Raw genomic sequence first — 20701 nt, 5'->3', positions numbered from 1 at the left:
TCAGCCTAACTGGAAATATTTTGTAACCCACTTGTGTAGTATTCCATTTCCCATTAAAGGCTGATTAATATGCAAATTATGTTACCTTAGTGGTAAAGGCGATTAAATATTGGTTTACCTGAACAGCATCAAAATACATCTTCTTAGCTTCTAGATCTGTCTTGTCAGACATTAACCACGCCTTTAGCAAATATTCATAAAAGCTGTCTCCGAGTCCTCCAACTGATACATGATCTGCAAAGAGAGGAAAATGAATTTCAGAGTGATTCAGGCTTTAATTCAGATAATGCAGCAAAATCACATTAGTAACTAGGATGCAAAACCCTACGTCAACTGCAACTCAATGTTACATTTAAATTCCGACAAATCTCTTGTTTTCAGGAAGATATTCTGAAACGAGCAGATGTGCTGTTAACTAATGTGATATACTCTAAATAATTACCAGGGTAGTTTTGTAAACACGGAGATAAAAAATATATAATCAACCCTAATTCCAAAAATCAGTTTCTCTAGTTAAAACCACCAAATTAGGGGCACCTGGGTGGCTCAGTCGTTAAGCGTCTGCTTTCGGCTCAGGTCATGATCCCAGGGTCCAGCCAGTCCCAGGGATGCGGGGCTTCCTGCTCGGAGGGAAGCCTGCTTCTCCCTCTCCCACTCCCCCTGCTTGTGTTCCCTCTCTCGCTGTGTCTCTCTCTGTCAAATAAATAAATAAAATCTTAAAAAACACCAAATTAAAATGTTTCACAGTATATATTCAAATAAATTTTGATTGCTTTAGCGCTCAGTAACGTAAACTATGTCAAATACTATGAGTATTAACAAACCTTAAAAAGAACTGGCTTGCAATAGAACAAGAAGCTCCTCAGCTTCTTGTGATTATTATTATTATTTGATGGGTCTTCCAGTGTTATCAATCTGCACAGTCAACGTCCTTTGGGGGAGGCCAGTAAGAAAGACGACAGGGCAGGAGACATCTTCCTAATTCTCCATTCCTGCAATCCTCCCCCACTGCCATTTATTATACCAGATCCACTACATATAGTGTCAACCATATGGCACGTAATTTATAGGGTAGGTATCCTCATTAAAAGTGAAAAATATTAAGACTAAGTGAGGCTAAAGGAGATCACAACGCTGGCAAAGGCCACCTGCCCCCACAGCCCACACAGGATCTCGCACTTGGAATTGCTTGCTCTCCACCATGTAACACTAAATGTATTCTTCTGCCTACTGCTTTAAATTAAATTCTTTAATTTCCCAAGCATATCTACCTACAAAAACAGAGATATAATCTATTTGAAGTATCATTCTTAGAATTCATAGAGAGTTTGCACACTGAGACAGCCTGATTTTGGAAATCTGCATTTTAAGTTTCATAACTCAAAACGAATTTTACGTATCTATTTTTTAAAAATAAGACCTTTGTTGACTCTGTCACATGAAAGTAAATCTGTTTTTGTACAATTATCGAGACAATTTTCTCCCGACAACCCCCCAACAACTCCACTTGGAGGTTTACATGGGGGCCTAAAACTGAACAGTTAAAACTGAATTCATTCTCTTTTCCTTCTCAACCTTACCTGCTGCCATGGGTCCCTGTCTCACTAAGTGGCCCCACCACCCTTCCAACTGTGCAAGTTAGACATTGGAGAGTCATTCTTTACTTCTTCGCTCCCTGGCCCCCAAATGAGCTACTGAGCTCTACTAATTTCACCTCTTATATATCTCATGAATCTATCCACTCCTCTGTCCTCACCAATACGATCCTGGCTGAAGCTACCAGTATCTCCTGCTTCTGAGTCTGCAGTGGCCAATTATGTGGCCTTCTGCACTCTGATGGCATGTAGCTATTTACATTTAAGTTAACTAAAAAAAATAAAAACAATTCAGTTCCTCGGCCATCGGCCATCCAATGCCCACTAGCTACATGTGGCCCCAGGTTACTGTACCGGTCAGGGAAGATCCCGAACATTGTCGTCATCATCACAGAAAGTTCGAATAGCAAGGCCACTGCAGTCTACTCCCTCAGTAAGACCAGCGTAACCCCTTTAACATGTGAACTGGATCATCCCAACTGGAAGCCTTCAATGACAAAGACTCAAATGCTGGGTCTTCGGAGACCTGGATGCCTGCGTGGCCTCCATCTTCCCCATGTCACCATCAGTCCCTCTCTACTTGCTCTCTATCCTTCTGCCATACGACTCTTCCTCTGGCCCCTCAAAACCAGAGGGTTCCTTACCACCACAGGTGCTCTAAAGGTGTTGTTCTCTGCCCCATGTGCGTTCCCTGCCTCCTTTCCCCTTCACTGAGTAATTCTCACTCAAACTTCCTGTGTAGGATTAAATATCGCTTCCTTTCTCTGACTCCCTCATTATGCACTTTTTTTAAAAAAAGATTTTATGATTTATTTGACAGAGAGAGACACAGCGAGAGAGGGAACACAAGCAGGGGAAGCGGGAGAGGGAGAAGCAGGCTTCCCGCTGAGCAGGGAGCCCGACGTGGGGCTCGATCCCAGGACCCTGGGACCATGACCTGAGCCGAAGGCAGACGCTTAACGACTGAGCCACCCAGCTGCCCCCATTATACACTTTTTGATAGCACATGTCTACTACACTAACTTCCTAAACTACACTAACTACTACTACGCAACTTCCTAAAATGGTAGAATTTTTTCTCTGTCTTCTCTACAAGATCACGATACAGGAGGACAGGGACTAGACCTATGATGCTTCCTGGTCCACGTCAACCCCTGAAAGTAGCTTGCATTTGGCAGGTAATTAGTAAACAACTGATGAACAAGGAAAAATTCTTGTAAGTAAGTAAGAATGAGGACTATTCCCATTCAAGCTAGGAGGGCTATATTTTTAAGTAGTGAAATATGTGATTTTTATTATGGCAGAAAGTCCGGTTCTAATTTTAATGTAAGATTAGTGTTTTACAATTGTAAGGCTGATTCTTAAAACAGCAGTGTTTGAAGTGACCTTTGCAATTTCCTAAATAAATCACCACAGAAACCTCTGACATTTACAAACTAAATACACTAAGTACTATCTCATCAATAACAAGCCCTGTTGTTGTAAACATGATTGCAGGAGACAAATGCAAGTGATGCATGGTAACGCAAATCACTGTCCGGTTACTGTCAAAACAACAAGGACTAAATGAGGTAATAGGAAATGATGGCCGTGATCCAGACATGCCCTTCAGAGTTAAAGCAATGAGAACTGAAAGCTAACAGCCAGAAGCAGCTTCATTTTCTTCCCCTCTTGGGTTATGATTCTATAATGGATGGAAGAAGCAAGTTTGGGCATTTGGTGATTTTTAAAAAAGGAAAAAGGGTTATTACATAATAATACATTTGCTTGAATTAATTTTGGTAAATGCCAGTTAATTTTCTATATTTTTATTTCCTGCCTATAAATTTGTCATATTTGGAAAGAATGAAAATAAAGGGACATAGAGGAGAAACAAGAACAAGCCTTTTTGACAACTTAGCATATCACTCACTGTGCTTCCCCATATCTGGAGGACTATTTGTGTTGGCAACAGAATCCTGTGTAAATATTTAGTGGGTGTGGGAGAGAACATGCCTGATTTTATCAGCAGGAAGGAACCTCCCACTTCTACAAGAACATATATGGTATTTTTATTCCCAAATGTTCTAAAGGTAACGTGTACCATAATCACTCAAATATTATGCTCTTCTCTATAGAAGACAATTTACTCTTTCTTTCCCAAGAGGAATAGGTCCCATAAAAGGATTCCTAATACTTAAGAGATAAAACAAGTAGCAAAATAAGACAAAAAGGATTAAATACTCAGAATCTTTATTTTTTATTATTTTGTATATTTCATCTGAACCTGAACTTCTCAAAGCATTCCCCTAATGATGCTAGTGACACTATATGTATGTTAATGTTGTTATATTAATCAAAGAAGAATGGGCGCCTGGGGGGCTCAGGCAGTTAAGCGTCTGCCTTCAGCTCAGGTCATGATCCCAGGGTCCTGGGATCGAGCCCCGCATTGGGCTTCCCTGCTCAGTGGGGAGTCTGCTTCTCCCTCTGCCCCTCACCCTGCTCGTGCTCCCCCCCTCAAATAAATAAATAAATAAATAAATAAATAAATAAACTCTTAAACAAAAAGAAGAATGATAATTGTTCTGTCTATAGACATGGAGTCCCACATCTGGCCTCAACAGTTGCAAGATCTCTTTATATTATCAGTGACTAGGACCTGATGCTGCCTCTCAGCCACAACTGAGGAGCAGAGAATAAATAGAACCATTATTAAAAGCAGAGGCAGAAAGATAGACTGGAAACAGAGTGCATGAATACTCACAAAATTCACCTACTAATAAGTAAGTAACACCTACTAGTGTAAGATACGGTGCGCTGGGTTAACAAATATCCACAAGACAATGTCACTGGCCTCAAAAGTTTTGGATCCCTAGGAAGATGGGGATGTATATGAATCATTTTGAAAAAGATGAAAGATAAATCCGAAGTACTGGTGCAGGGGAGGAAGGGGTAAGTAGAGGATGAGTGGGTACTAACAAATTCCAACCAGGGTCTTGCAGAAGAAGGTCCCCCAGAAGAAAGGGCAATTGAGCTGGAGTAGTCAGAAGAGAGGTAATAGACCTTGGTAGAGTCAGAAGAGAGGTAAAAGGGCTGAGGAAACAGCACAAACCAAGACCTGGATATGACCAAGCGGGCCTTGATTAAAGAACGAAAAAAATAAGTGTGTCTCCATTGTGGCTGGAACACAGGATAGGGGTGGGGAGGGAGCGCAGACATGAGAGTCATCAACCCTATTTGTTTGCCATCAAGAAATTGGTCCATGAGCAATCCAAATATAATGGGCCCTTTGTACCAGGAAACATGGCCAAATACACAATATACTGGTAACCCAGAAGCTAAAACTGGGATGTTCCAGTACAATTGATACTTTTTGTCCCTCTTCACAGTAACTTCTAAATCCTAAACCACAAGAAGAAAACAGTCATAGAGAATTTTTTTCAATTTTTAAAATCATTCATGAGAAGGAAAATGCTAAAAACACCTGTCCTTTTAGAGAATCTTATCTGGTCCTTGTACTCAGAAAGCTACTCAAGTTCTATTTTATCTCAAATACTCTTAATGGTTCTCAAGCTTTAGTCTCAGCACGCTTTACGCTCTTAACAACAAATAAATGCCCTAAATAACTTGTTTATGTAATATCTATAAGTATTTACCATATTGGAAATGAAATTTAAAATATTTAAATTAAGTTAAAATATTTTATTAATTTAAAATGATAATACAACCATTATGATAACATATCTTTCATAAAAACGTTATATTTTACAACATAAAAAATTAGCTAAAAGACTGACACTGATTTATATTTTTGCAAATATTTTAAATTTTTGCTGTACTAGAAGACAGCTGGATTTTTGTATCTGCTCTATATTCAACCTGTTGCTATATGTCATTTTGGTGGAAACACATGAAGAAAATTCAGCCTCACACAGTTACACAGTTGGAAAAGAAAGTATTTTACGAGTCTTTTCAGATAATTGTGGATATTTTTCTTTGACACTAAAACAAAACTTGACAAGTAGTTTTTTAAAGGTTAACATTTTTTAAAGGTTGGTTTTAATGTGGAATTAGAAATCACATCAATGAATTTTTGTACTATTACATTAAAATCCATTGGTCTATCTTGTACTTTGAATGGATCTTTTTTCTCACATGATTTTGTAATAGCATGTATTGGTCATTTGGAAAATACTGGTTCACTTAATTATGCAGATCTTCCAAATGTTGACACAGTTCATTATATGATATAAAAAACCACCACTACTCTCATCAGAAAAGTTTTTTTTTAGAGAGGGTGGGGAGCGGCAGAGGGAGTAGGAGAGAGAGAAAATCTTAAGCAGGCTCCATGCTCAGTGTGGAGCCCAACGTGGGGCTCGATCTTACGCCCCTGAGATCATAACCTGAGCCGAAATCAAGAGTCAGATGCTTAACCAACTGAGCCACTCAGGTGCCCCGGAAAAGTCTTTAAGTATTGGTTAAAGGTGTTAAGGTCATGGTGGAATGGTGGAATTTCTTAAAATTCTAATTTTCATTTAGAAATTCAAATTCTATCATTGGCCCAGATACTGTCAGTTTTCTTTGAAGCGACAGGCCTGTTTTTGAGAACGTGGTTACCAATTACCCAAGTCCGAATAACCAAAGTTTGTCTTCAGTTGTTCTTTCAAGCAAAAACGGTAATCCATGCAGCAATAAGTGGCTGGTTCAGCTTGTGACTCAATCACACAAGTGCTTTTCTCTGAGGCAGGCACTATCTTTTATTACACAGCAAAGAAGTGTACTCGATGGCTGAGATTTACTAGACTCAATTAATTTTTTTTCATTTAAAATATTCATAAGTGAAACTGGCATCTTTTTATTTCTTACTGTCAGTGAAGAATACAATTATCAGTACTATCTGGCTCCTCCGCCATGGTTCCCCCTGCTGCCTCAATAGTTTTACCCACCACTGCTTTTGCAACACAAGTGCAAATGTCAACACAGTAAAAAGGCAGAAAGCCTTAGTATTATTATAAAAATAGCTTTGACCTTCGGGACCCCGTGAACGGTCTCAGCGACAGGCAGTGATCTGCAGACCACACTTGGCTAAGTGGCAACCTTCTGGTCTTATAGTCTCAACGGCTAGGCCTTCCATAGCCACTACAGACAGAGATTTTAGCATAATTTTTATTCTACTAAATTATTCTTTAAGAAAAGTACTTCTACAGTAACAGTAGGGCATATTCATCTAAGAATATAATTTTAAATATAAAGAAAATACTCAAATTAGAATAAAATTGTAAGGCACTGCTAATAGCCCCAGCACCGTGAGGCAGCTCACTTAGTATTCTGTACTCGCTCTCAGTTGCCGTGTTAATCTACCACTGCTTTTCCAAATCAACTTGAGAACATTTCTTTCAACTACTCTGAATCCTCATACCAGGGTCAAAGTCCCTAAGGGATCTGAAGTGAGGGCTTCTTGCATAATGCTTTCTCCTAATCTGAAGATAATTCTACTGGGAAGAAACCATTATCTGCTGGCTTAAAATTAAGTAGAGAAAATACCCTGTATGCTCTTTCAATTTCCTAACCCTTAAAGATTCAGGTTCCTCTCTCATCTTGGAGCCAAGAAGAAAAAGAGAAAATGCTATACGGTAGAATGATCTAGCTACTCTGTGCAAAACCCTGATTGTCTATAATAGCACAAAGGAACAATTTTCCCTTCTATCCACATGACCGGCTTGTTATGGGCTAACATCCCCCACACAACCCGACCAGATCTTCCCTTCCTGATTAATAATTTAAATGTGCTTACATGTCATCATACTCACAGTTATGCACGAAAAACAAACAATCTAGATCCCTGGTAACATTTATAGTCTCTCTTACGAGAAGCCTATTTAGTAAAGGAACCATGCCCACTTTCCCCTTTTTGAAACATTCCCCAAAAAAGATTTGTGCTTTTTTGTACTCCTTCTCTCTGTTACTAGAACAGTGCTGGGTATCATAAAGAGCTAAAACAATGCTAATCTTTTGACTTACATTGACCCCACTGTCCACTACTGGGATTCAGATAGTTAGGATAAAGGCCTTGTGGTTTTTCCAGGTTGTTCAGTACTGTTCGAATATTCATTACCTACAACAGAAAATGAGATGTTACTATGAAAATCTAAAACACAATTTTGGTGCCATTCTTCCCTTTCTCCATTATATTTTTCCATGTTAGGAAAGAAGACTGATTTAAAAGAATTAGAACAAAGAGTCGCCCCCAGCTTACAAAAATAATCGCAGTAAGTGAATACAGTCACACTCATCTGCCAGATGCCAAAGAAGGAACTAGGGATCTATCAGTGGATAAACAAAGTCATTACCCTCTTGGAATTTGCAGTCTAGTGGGAGGAGACAGATAATAAGTACATAAATATGTTAGGTGGTGACAGATGCTATGAAAAAGTTATAGAGAACAATGGGACAGAGTGATGTGAGGTCGTGAGGCTGCACGCTTAGTCAGGGAGGTCTGGGGAGCCTGATGGGAGAGGGTTTGAGCTGAAACTTAAAGTAGCAAAGGAATAACCATGCAGAAAGTTGGAGGAAGAGCAACGGGGGCAGAGGGAGGTGCAAGCACAAATGCCCTGAGAAGAGAGTGGGTTTGGCCAGACCACTGAGGCTGGAGGTGAGGAAGCAAAGGGGAGAATGTCAAAGAGAGAGGAGAGAGAGAGTCGGGGCCCACATCATGCAAGCCTCACGGGCCAAAATGAAGGCTTATTTTATTCCAAGTGTGATGGGAAGCCATTGAAGTTTCGTGTGGTTGAGGGGACAAGAGAGGAAGCAGTATTCAGGTGAGTACTGCAGAGTCCAGGTGAGAGATGTTAGGGTCCCAGGAAAGGGTGGGAGCAGAGAAATAGAATGGAGCCAAAACATCTCCTGATGGATTCAACCTAAGGTTTCCCAAAAGGGAGGAACCAGATGACCTCAAGATCCATGGTCTGAGCCACTGAGTAAACTGAGGTGGCATTTATCAAGACAATGAAGACTGCAGTAGAAACAGGTCTGGGGATTGAGTCTGAGGCATTTGGAGTAGCAGGTGTCTTTTAGACCTCTTAGTGGAAATGTCGGATATAGAGTGTGGGACAGGTTGGGACTGGAATGATCAATTTGGAGTCAACAACAGCACATAGACCATATGTGGAGCCATGAGACTGGATGAAGTCATGTAGACAGTGAACATAAAAAGAAGAGGTCCAGGTTTGAGTCCTGAGGCTTTCTGATATTTAGAGGTTGGGACATTGGGGAAGATCCAACAAAGAAGGCTGAGAAGGAGCACTCTACTGAGGAAGGAGGCAAACCAGGGTAGTACCATATGCCTGCAGCCCCGTGCAGGGTCTCGGAGAAGGAAGTGACCAAGTGTGTCAGCTGCTGAGAGGGTGAGGAAGACGAGGGCTGAGAATGATCACCAGACCTGGCAACACAGAGCTAACCGGTCACTGAGACAGGTGTGGCGGAGAAAAAAGCCTGACTAGAAAGTGTTCAAGAGCGGGGGACACAAGAGGGGGGGTAACAGAGACAATTCTCTCAAGAAATTTTGCTATAAAGGGGAGCTACAAATGGGGTGAAAGCTAAGGGCAGAGTGGTGGGGTGAATATAAATTTACTCAAATATCTATGGGTTTGTTTCTTGAAAATTAGAAACAGATTCAATTTGTATTATACTCGAAGTTGTATTATACTTTGAGTTTAAAAGGTCTTTCCCATACTTGCTTCATATAGTCCAGACATTATCTATTTTTAGATAAGGAAAAAAATTCAGAGAGGTAAAGTGACTTGCTTGAGGTGTGGAGAATCTGACGTGTACATCATGCTGTCTCACACGGAGTTAGATGATGCCATGGAAAGACTGTGGGTTTACAGTTTGGTAAAATGAAATGCTGCACGTAATAAAACTTCATAAGGAACTGTATTAAACTTCGTTGTTCTTTTCCACGTCTAATATTACTAAATCTTCAAGGAGAGGATACTGTTTCTCACAAGTACAGCTCTGCAATGCAAGGTGTATTGGAGAATCTCACCTTTTCAGCAAAGATGGGGTTTCCTGATAAGTGGCTCAGGTGTAGAAACTCCAAATGCAGAGTTCCAAATTCTGCCAAAATACTGCTGCCTCCTGAGGCCCAGGGCCAGTTCCTTCCAATCCCACTAAAGAAGAGAAGAGATTGAACAGTTATGGGTCAGACTAATTCCAATTCTTGCAGCTTTAAATAGTAGAAGTGAAAGAGACAGCTTTTGAATAATAGCACCTCAGCTAATTATCTGGATATCTTTGGCTGCTGGTTTCAGGCTTTGACTCTTATCTACAAATTGAAAATCAGTGTTGACTTAAGTCAGAAAAAAAGTTGCTATGTGCTTGCTGTTGATTAACAGACAAATATTTTGGAAGGTACAGGTGTCATATAGAGATGCACACCCATTCCAAATAGAACACAAAACACCCCCCCCCCAACATACCCCAAATCCCACATAAAGCCCTCCAACATTTTAATTAATTTCAGTCTCAGAGTCCATGGACTATTATAGATATTCACATTATATTTAAAAGTTTTCTTTGATATAAGATAAATTTCAAAGATTCATTGATTATATACACACTCCACCTCTCCCCAAACCCTCCCTCCACTTACTAGACTTTGTTTTGTTTTCCCCCACACTATTTTCCCTATTTCTAAGTATATTTTCCAGGGCCCTCACTTATTCCCTGACACATTTAATCTATGTTCAGGAATTTCAACACAATTAATGTAATTCAAATCTGAAAGGGGTCAAAAGGCATGAGCTTCAAAAATTACTGCCTCATGCCTCATGCCTCATCTTGGAGAAATGGTTTTGAGTCCTACACATCCACACACACACACACACACACACACACACACACACACAAAGTGGCTTTTGAGACATGGTCATACTCTCTTGGGTACAGTTTATTTTTGGAGAGCCACTTAAAATGTCAAGACTTAATGTGATAATTGAAATAAAGAATAAAGTCAAGGATTTGACCAGTAAATTGCCTTGCAGAAAGCTGAAAACCCATATTTTGGTTTTAGTTCAGACGCACATTTATTGCATGCCTACCATTTGCCAGGGACTCTGCATGGCATTGGGTTACAAAGATGATTATAATGAATAAATCACCTTTCTCTTAAAGACCTTATAGTGTAACGTGAGAGAATGACCTAAGCATAGATAATTCCAATTAAATATGGTAAGTGCCAAGATAAGTGTGTGAAAAATTCTCTGAGCACCTAGGGCCAGGGCATGCAATCCTTTATGGTGGGGGCACAGAAGGCTTCTTCAAGGAGGAGACTGCTGAGTTGATTGTTGAAAAATGAATACGAATTAGTGAGGAAAGAATGGTGAGAGGGAGCATCTGGACACTGAGAGCACACAGAAGGGCTAGCCAGAACTAAAAGAAGCCCCTGATGCTGCTGAATGGAGGGAAGGGAAGGTGGCCCAAGAGAAGGCTATGAGATTCAATTGGGGCCAGGTCTTGGCGGCTTGTGGATTTCTCACTTTCTTCCATTTCCAAGTTGGCTCCATTTGAATACTGCTCTTGGTGTCCCCTAGATTTCCTTCCCTGTTTTTTTGCTTTAGATCATTCACAACTCTGGGTAAACCCTTCCAGCTGTCTTAACTTCTGCTCAGGAATGTTTAAGAAAAGGAAAACAATAAGGACAACTGGTATCTAAAATTCTAGGCTGGCCTCACTCTTATTCCATGTCTTTTTAGAGCAAAACCTAGATTTTATCTTCAAACATAGATTTATAGTAAACATAATAAAAAAGTAAACAGAAATAAAAGAGATCTAAAAATCACATATTCATTTATTTTAAAAAATGCCTTATATTTATTCAGTTCTGGGAATGTAAATCAGTTTTTATTTTCATGGTTGGCTTAGATGAAAGGAATAGCCAATCATCCAAATAGGATGAACAACTACTTTCAAATTTTATTAACATATGGCAAGTACACACAGTAATTGGTCATTAATTTGTTGTCATGACATTTTTTTTTATTCCAAACATTTTATCACTGACCAAAGTCAATAAACCAAATTAAGCAAAACTAAAAATTTCTATGTTCTAGAGAAACTATTAAAATCAAAGCCACAATATCAGAGTTAAGAGGGAATGAGGACTTTGTCATGGAGAAGGAAGAGGATAGTGTACTAGGAACCCAGCCTAGTTTCCAGGTCTTCAAAGACTGGTTCTTTTCAGTTCAGGGTATGAGGGTGTGTTGGCACACTCAGATGAGAAACTCAAGTAATATATATGTACAAAAATAAAATGCAAATTACTTTTGTATTCATGCATTTGTTCCCTGCTATTAATGTGGTTAATTAAGAGAAAACCAGTGATATACTGAAAAAAGTTCAATAGATTAAAAAAAAATTAAGATTGAAAAAGGGTTATATATATTCCCTCTTCCTCCTTGGCACACATTCATATCTGAAGGAAAACAGCACACTTTTTTATCACTGTTTAATTATATAGGGAGCAAGCACAGTAAAAGCACTAGCAAAGGATATGTCATGCTAACAGAAAGAAAGCTGGGTTTAGAATACAGGTATATTTATATGAGAGAATGGCTTTGGTTACCATTCTTTCAACCTACAGAATTAATGTATTTCAGTAAAATTGTAAGATCGATAGTTGTGCTAGCTCTTAAATATAAATGAAAGCAGGGTTTCAAGAAGTCAGAGAGGGCATCATTATATCTAGATATTTAATAAGGTCATTTGCCTTTTCTTAGGCAAAGCTGCAATGACTGGAGATTGGTCTCGGGGAGAGTGTGGGGCACACACCATAGGCCATCACAGCTAAAATACGTGTGTAATAGGGGAAATGGCTGCCTGTTTGCACAGCACATGTGTACTGAATCAGAACCAGTTTTGGACACTCACAGAATGATTTCTAAGGTCTTTTGTCTCTAACTTCTAAAAGTCTATTGAGGAACCTATATACTTGTATGGCTCTAATTTCTAAACTGATATATACAGACATTGGGCATTTGACATCAAAATGATGGGTTTATGACAGGAAAGTGAGTGCAGAGCGAGTTTTGCTCGTTTGGTCTGGGGCCCTGGGCATCCCATGATACCAAATGCTAAAGCTTTCTAGACCTCTGGGTTGAGATCAATCTCATCTGAGAAAGTAGGGGATTTAAAATGTCTTCAACTTCAGTTCCCTTATCACAATATTTTAAAGGCAGTCATGGTGTTCTTTATTTTATCTTTATCTATTTTATAAACACTAATAATATTTTAGAAAAATATTTCAAAAATAAAATAACAGTTTGTGTTCAGAAACTATTAGTTCCATCAGGCAGGCATAAAAGGGAAGAATATTTAAATATTCCCAATCTTGTTACAATGATTGCAGCTTAAGCCAAAGCGGTGAGTCAGCATATGGAAATGTATACACAAAAAGGCAATTAACATGATTTGGGAAACTGCCAAGTGAGTGGTTCAAAGAATCCTGGAGTCGAACTTCAAACTTCTGTGTCAGTCTAATTTCACTTATGTCTGTTTCCTCCAATCCCCAGTTCTTCCATTTTAAATTGGAGTACTATTTAATACATATTTTTCAATTTTTAATTTAAATTTTCAGTAGTCTACAAAGGTAATAATTCTTTGAAGATAAAACATCACAACAAGAAATAACTGATTTTGTCAAATGCAACTAGAAACGTGTCTTTAAAAAAAAAACTGAGTCACTATGATTCTTTTGAAAATGTGAAATACTATTCTGTTGCTTTAGAGAGTATGAGTTGAATGTAGTTTATTAGCAGTGGTAATATACTTCCACATCCTACTGCACTCAAAAACAAGAAGGTAAAATTATTTACTGACCTCATAGCTCTGATAAGCAATGGGCATTATGCTTGTTTTCTTTTCCTAGGAATGGTTAATAACACCAGAGAAAGGAACTACCTTACTAGTATTGCTATTCTATTCACGTTTGAATCCCATGGGAGAGCTGCTAACTCCTCTTAGAGCTTGTAATGAATCAAGTAGCTGGAGGGTTGTTCTGGATTGATGGTATATCCCTTCAAAATAATCTTAAATTGAGGTACCCAAAGTGATAAGTTATAGTCACTGCCCAGACACAATTTAGATCATTAAAAAATACATTTGGCTACTTAGTATAATCAAACTCAACAAGTAAAGAATTTACAGAACTGAAACAATTCTAAAAAATTGCCAGATGAATATATTAACAAAGCACTAAATAGTTATACAGTCTTGATTAGCTATGAGTTTCAATTTATTCTTCCTTGCTGCTTGCTATTTTATGCCAAATGGGAAATGGCCCAATAAACAATTTTCTTGAGGATTCTTGTCTGAATAATTTCTGATTAGCTGATCAGTAAACAAACGCCCTTCAAGCTCAAAGTCAAGAACACAGGTTACTCCTTGTGGCTATGGAGTTAACAAGTTGTGGAAGAAAAAAATTCCCCACGTTCTTTATATTATGGGAAAGCCTTACTTACATATGCAAATAGAGGGGCACACAGGGATATTTAATTCAAAAGAGCAGATAATCCAATATTATTCCTTTTGGATTTTAGCACAAATTAGGAAAGAATAATTAGAAAGTTCATGAACGATTGTTTCATTTAACTGTATTCCCAAAGCTAATTGATTTTGAGATTAAGCCATTTCAGCTTCACTTATTACAAATGCCTCCTTCCTGAACAGATTCACACAGTGCTGATCTTCCAAGTTTGTAGTCTAAGACTTCACTGAGAGTTGGACTAATAATTCCAGGGAATGGCATTTTAGGACTAGTCAAGATTCTATTATAGCTCAACCATAGAAAATTCCACTGGGGAGGACTACTTCCCCAAGAGCTATCCACAGGGAAATGGTGGCTAATAAAGGGCAGCTGTATGATTGAATTAATTCACAATTCATGGTTTACTGCTCCTGAACAGCAGCATGTGGGTTAGATCTCTAAAGAATCTCCACACTTAATTTTTTTAACCAAAGGCCAAAATAATGTTTTAAAATTAGCTAGCTTGCTTATGGGTAGTTATTTTAAACAGAATTGAAACTAAATACTTATTATTTTAGTTTATTCCGACAATACTGCTGTCCTTGTACTTGACAATCTAGGATTGGAGGAGAAGTTGGGAGTTTGCAAAAATATAAATGGTGAGAAGGCCTCTTTAATTCCATAAATAATCTGCTCCACAGGTACAAAGATGCTAAAATTCTGTTTTCCAGCTGTCCTTTGGGTAAGATCTCCTTGCTAACCACAATCAACAGACTGCAAATAAGTTGAATGCAGTTTCTGCCCAGTTATTGGGCAAACTGGGATACCCTATCATTAGGTTTGGGGAACACTCCAAAAAGGCTAGTAGTACTGAGTAGAAAGCATTATAACACATTTAAAATGTGTGGGCATGCATGCACATTTACTTTACTGTACTTAAAAAGAAAGAATTATATTCTACATGTTCTTTTAAACATACATCACATTTTTCATGGATATTTCCCATACTGATCAATGTACATCACTGCTATTGAGTGAATAGTACCTGATTGAATGGATATACAGTTGACCCTCAAATAATACAGGGGTCGGGGGCGTTGACTTCCTTTGCAGTTGAAAATCCACGTATAACTTTTGACTCCCGCAAAACTTACTAATAATAGCCTACTATTGACTGGAAGCCTTATCAATAACATAAACAGTTTATTAACACATATTTTGCGTGTTACATGTATTATATATCATATTCTTATGGTAAAGTAAGCTAGAGAAAAGAAAATGTTAAGAAAATCATTAGGAGGAGAAAATACATTTACAGTACCGTCCTGTATTTACTGGAAAAAGATCCACATATACATAGACCCACGCAGTTCAAACCCATGTTGTTCAAGGTTCAACTGTATTCTAATTTATTTTAATGTATACTTATTGATAGACATTGAAACCAATTTATTTTTTATTTTATTTTTTGTCGCTGTAAACAATTTGGTGGTAGGTCTAGTTCTTTTTTAAAACTAACTATTTTTCATGTAAAAATGTCTACATAGATTTTAGCTGGAAGATGTTAATTTATCTAAACTGATAATGAGGATGGATTTGGGAAAATGTATTGGAGGCATAAATGTCTATTTTTTACAGAGTTATTTCTTAACCGTGTGGGCCTATTACATCTTGCCACATTTGGTAGCCTCTAGAATTCTTGGGATAGCTCAAATTCATCTGCTGTAAATCATGGCATCAAGTCCTTTAAAACTGGGGAAAGAGGAGCTACAAACAAGCATTTATATCCAGACACTTTCCTAATAAACCTCAGGATGGAATAGGAGCATACTACATTTCACCTTCAGAAATGGTAACTCACTAATATTATTTTGTCAGACATTTAGAAACATTGTTTCATTACTTTAACACATATCATCTTTCTAAGATGTTACTTAAGATCCAAGATTACAGTGAAATTTGGCTGTTTATTTATCTCTTTGCCTTTCATTCTATGGGTCCATGGGTCATCTATGAATCAAGATAAATGAAATCAGTACAGATTCCAGGTTTTTAATCCTTCAAATTCTGCTCTTCAGCCTCTTTTTGTAACCAGAATGGCCAGGATTGCTCCCTTCTAGATCCTCAGGGACAACGACTCTGCTTTATACACCCAAAGTCTAGTCCCAAAGTCTAAGCCAGTACGGAGAAACAAAGGTGTTTAATACATGCTTCATTTAATAAAATTTAAAAAATAATGAAACGTCTGTTTTTGGCTCCTACCCCTAACTTATATCTAAATGATATAATCCTGTACTTAGCATTACCACACACAAGCTCCTTTATAGCCAATTTAAGAAAAACTTCTTTTCTAGGCTAATAACTAGCTTTCTATCACAAACTTGAAGTATTCTGAAGTTGTGATTTCTGAGAGTTGAGATATGGTGAAGTGAGGAAAAGAAGGACAGGGTGGTAAATAATTATGAAGGCTAGATTTGAAAAATGAAGCATGTATTAAACACCTTTGTTTCTCCGTACTGGCTTAGACTTTGGGACTAGACTTTGGGTGTATAAAGCAGAGTCGTTGTCCCTGAGGATCTAGAAGGGAGCAATCCTGGCCATTCTGGTTACAAAAAGAGGCTGAAGAGCAGAATTTGAAGGATTAAAAACCTGGAATCTGTACTGATTTCATTTATCTTGATTCATAGATGACCCATGGACCCATAGAATGAAAGGCAAAGAGATAAATAAACAGCCATTCAATTTAAATGATTGTCTTTTATTCCAATTTATGTCTTTCCTAGTTTGTGACATTAAGCTTTTCCTTGTTAAATAAAATGATGATGATAATAGGTAGGGTTTTGTTTTGTTTTGGTATGCTTCTCTTGAAAACACTGGCAATCTAAAGCCAGCCTCTCAATAATTAGGGCAATTTTATGTGGTCCATGAAAGCTAAAAGTCTGGCACCATTGATCTCCCCATTCCCCCAGGTCTTTCTTTTTTTTTTAATTTTATTTTATTATGTTAATCACCATACATTACATCATAATTTTTTGCTGTAGTGTTCCGTGATTCATTGTTTGCATATAACACCCAGTGCTCCATTTAATACGTGCCCTCTTTAATACCCATCACCAGGCTAACCCATTCCCCCACCGCCTCCCCTCTAGAAACCTCAGTTTGTTTCTCAGAGTCCATTGTCTCTCATGGTTCATCTCCCCCTCTGACTCACACCCCTTCATTTTTCCCTTCCTACTATCTTCTCTCTCTCTCTCTTTTTTTTTTTTTAGCATATAATGTATTATTTGTTTCAGAGGTACAGGTCTGTGATTCATCAGTCTTACACAATTCACTGCGCTCACCACAGCACATACCCTCCCCAGTGTCTATCACCCAGCCACCCCATCCCTCCCACCCCCCACCACTCCAGCAATCCTCAGTTTGTTTCCTGAGATTAAGAATTCCTCATATCAGTGAGATCATATGATACATGTCTTTTTCTGATTGACTTATTTCGCTTAGCATAATACCCTCTAGTTCCATCCACATCATTGCAAATGGCAAGATTTCATTGTTGTTTTTTTTTTTTATATTGCTGAACACCAATATGCCACTTTATTATTTGGATTTTTTTTTTCCCATTTGTCACATACCTATCAATGTTTACACAATGAGGAAAATAAGATTTCGGGTTTTTTTTGATGGCTGCATAATATTCCATTGTATATATATACCACATCTTCTTTATCCATTCATCTGTTGATGGACATCTTGGCTCTTTCCATAGTTTGGCTATTGTGGACATTGCTGCTATAAACATTGGGGTGCAGGTGCCCCTTCAGATCACTACATTTGTATCTTTGGGCTAAATACCCAGTAGTGCAATTGCTGGGTCATAGGGTAGCTCTATTTTCAACTTTTTGAGGAACCTCCATACTGTTTTCCAGAGTGGCTGCACCAGCTTGCATTCCCACCAACGGTGTAGGAAGGTTCCCCTTTCTCCGCATCCTCGCCAACATCTGTTGTTTCCTGACTTAATTTTAGCCATTCTGACTGGTGTGAGGTGGTATTTCATTGAGGTTTTGATTTGGATTTCCCTGATGCCGAGCGATGTTGAGCACTTTTTCATGTGTCTTTGGCCATTTGGATGTCTTCTTTGGAAAAATGTCTGTTCATGGCATCCTGGCACCATTGATCTTAAGACCCAGACATGGCTGAAGGTGTGGAATAGTTACAGTTCACTATCAATTATGCCAAAACTAATGTTAGTTTCTATTCTGAGGTATAAGAGGATAATAGTAAATGATTTTGTCCAACAGGTTAAAACATAAGTACTTTGGGGGTACATCTTGCCAAAGTCAAGTCAGATGGAGCCAGTCAGTCAACCAGAACTTACTGAGTGCATTCCATGTCCCAGATACTGTGCAATGCTAACATCAAACACTATAGGAAACACTCTAAGGTTTCTTCTTTTTTAGATGTCAAATATTTTATTGAACTCAATTAATAAAGGAACCAGTAAGATAATAAAACAATCAAAGGCCATTTGAGAAATTGGTTGTTTTTAGGAAATGCTAGGAATACCCCTCTAGCCTAGCGACAACACTAAGTCATGTCCAAGAGAGTCACAAACTGTTACTCTTGGATTATCTTTTCCACCAAATTATTTGCACCCCTACAAAATCTACATTTCGTCAAAATTCTACAACTTGACATGTTACCTCATTAGCTCTAGACCTTCAATCAACAGTATATACTGATTTGAATTAAATATAATTCCCTGGATAATCTTTTACCCTAACATGACATGATAGCATACCCACCTTTTTGCCTTATTATCAAATTTCAGGTAACTTTTCTCTGAAGGCATAGTATATATATAAGAAGAGTTTTGGGAGTGATAATGATTACATCTAGAATACAGACTTAGAAAAGGAACACTGAAATAATAATCCTCAGTTTACTAAAGAACCACCTGACTTTGGAGTTGAAATAATCAATGGGATTTCTCAGTGAGCATGTGTGGAGGGTCTGGCTTTACCTAGAGATTGCTTAAATCTACCTATCCTTGCAGCATCTTACTGGCCAAGGTGGCTTGCTCTGAAATTTTGGAGGGTTGGGATATTAATTGCAACTCAATTAAATTTTTGTTCATGCACCTGAGTAGAAGCAAAACAATTTTTGGTGAACCATTTCTGTTTTTCCTTTGGGCATTCTTCAGAGAGGTCTTTGGCAAAGAAATCAAGTGGGTCTAATTAAACTTTTATGAAAGGAAGTGAGCTTCATCTGACTGGTATATGAAATACATTGATATTTCATTACCAAGTTCAACAGATCCTCACTGTAGGTCTTTTCCAGATATTAAACTACTTGGGAGTAACTAGGAAAGATTCGTTCCCTGATGTTTACTTAATAAATTAGTTATCACTATACTTCAGAGTGGGCAATAGATTCTTTTTAGGTCAAGATAAGTAAAATAAATGCTAAATTAAGGAACCTGTAGTGGGAAAATGTAGCTAAATGCTACAAATGCTATTCAAATTCCCAAGGATGAATTGATAGTGAGAAAGTTCAAGAAAATAGATAATGTCCAAGTGATCAGGGCCAATAATTAGTGTGTTCTTTTAAGCTGCATTATGTAAATTCAGATAGTCCTTTTAACATGTAATGCAACTCTAGCCAACCAAAAGAAACTCTGTGGTTAATTAAACCACCTTACAATTTAAAATGGTAGCTTTTCTTGGTTTTGAATTTTACGTAAGAAGTATCGCACAAACAAAAATATGTGCATAGCTTGTGGTAAGAACAAACAGATTCAGGGATTACTCTAAACAGACGCTGGAGAGTAAAGCTATCAAACTACTTCATTCTCATTTTCCTGCCTTCTGCCTACAACTTATGGTTTATAGGGTCTGGAATAGGTGTTATGAAACAGTTTGGCAACTAAAGTCTTAAGAACATAAAGATAAGAAAAAATCATGACAAGAGAATGAAGAGGCCAGTGAGAATAAAGAGGAAGAGTACCTGGCTGAGGAAGACCAAACAGTAAAGACAGGTATCCTTCTCAACAGACCACCGCAGTTGAAATCAGTGTCTGTTCTGTTTGGCTGTCAGTGACATCCTTATATAAATATAGTCAGTGCTAAAGGATCATCTGTGTATAATTAGCTGTCTGCTGCCTTGTGACATCTTCTCTGTTATTTAATTTTTTACATGCTTTAGCTTATCTCCCTAACTGGAGAGTAAGAACTAAAGGCAGAGATACAATTCAATTTCTTTACTGCCTCCCCCACCCACATAGATAGTCACACAGATACTGTAATTTGATGTTTGTTGCATTTATATATCTCAGCAACAAATCCATTTCTAACATTACTGTAATCCAAATGTTTTCTATAAAATTCAGTTATTACTCTAAACAAGGTTTATTACTCATAGTTAAAATATTTTATATGTATTCACTTTTAATTTATGCTTAACTTTAACTAACATGTTTATATGTCTTCAGCAATTAAGATTCTTTATATTATAGGAAAAAGATACTGAAAAATGTAACTAAACTGAGAAACAAACAGGGTTTTAGAGGGGAGGGGGTGGGGGGATGGGTTAGCCCGGTGATGGGTATTAA

General features: G+C 37.9%; 1 protein-coding gene across 2 annotated transcripts in view; it reads right to left on the bottom strand.

Moving 5' to 3' along the window:
* The window catches only part of MAN1A1 (mannosidase alpha class 1A member 1), a 164693-nt gene that overhangs the window by 18030 nt on the left and 125962 nt on the right, over positions 1-20701 (bottom strand). For both annotated transcript variants that reach the window (XM_078054798.1, XM_078054799.1), the window contains exons 7-9: positions 9619-9742; positions 7596-7689; positions 119-234 (exon numbers count right to left, since the gene is read on the bottom strand). In XM_078054798.1, the coding sequence (XP_077910924.1) occupies positions 119-234; positions 7596-7689; positions 9619-9742 (334 nt within the window). The remainder of the gene's footprint in view (positions 1-118; positions 235-7595; positions 7690-9618; positions 9743-20701) is intronic.

The sequence above is a fragment of the Halichoerus grypus genome, chromosome 9, assembly GCF_964656455.1.
Source record: "Halichoerus grypus chromosome 9, mHalGry1.hap1.1, whole genome shotgun sequence".
In the NCBI taxonomy this organism is placed as follows: domain Eukaryota; kingdom Metazoa; phylum Chordata; class Mammalia; order Carnivora; family Phocidae; genus Halichoerus; species Halichoerus grypus.
This window is presented reverse-complemented; position numbering and strand designations above follow the sequence as displayed.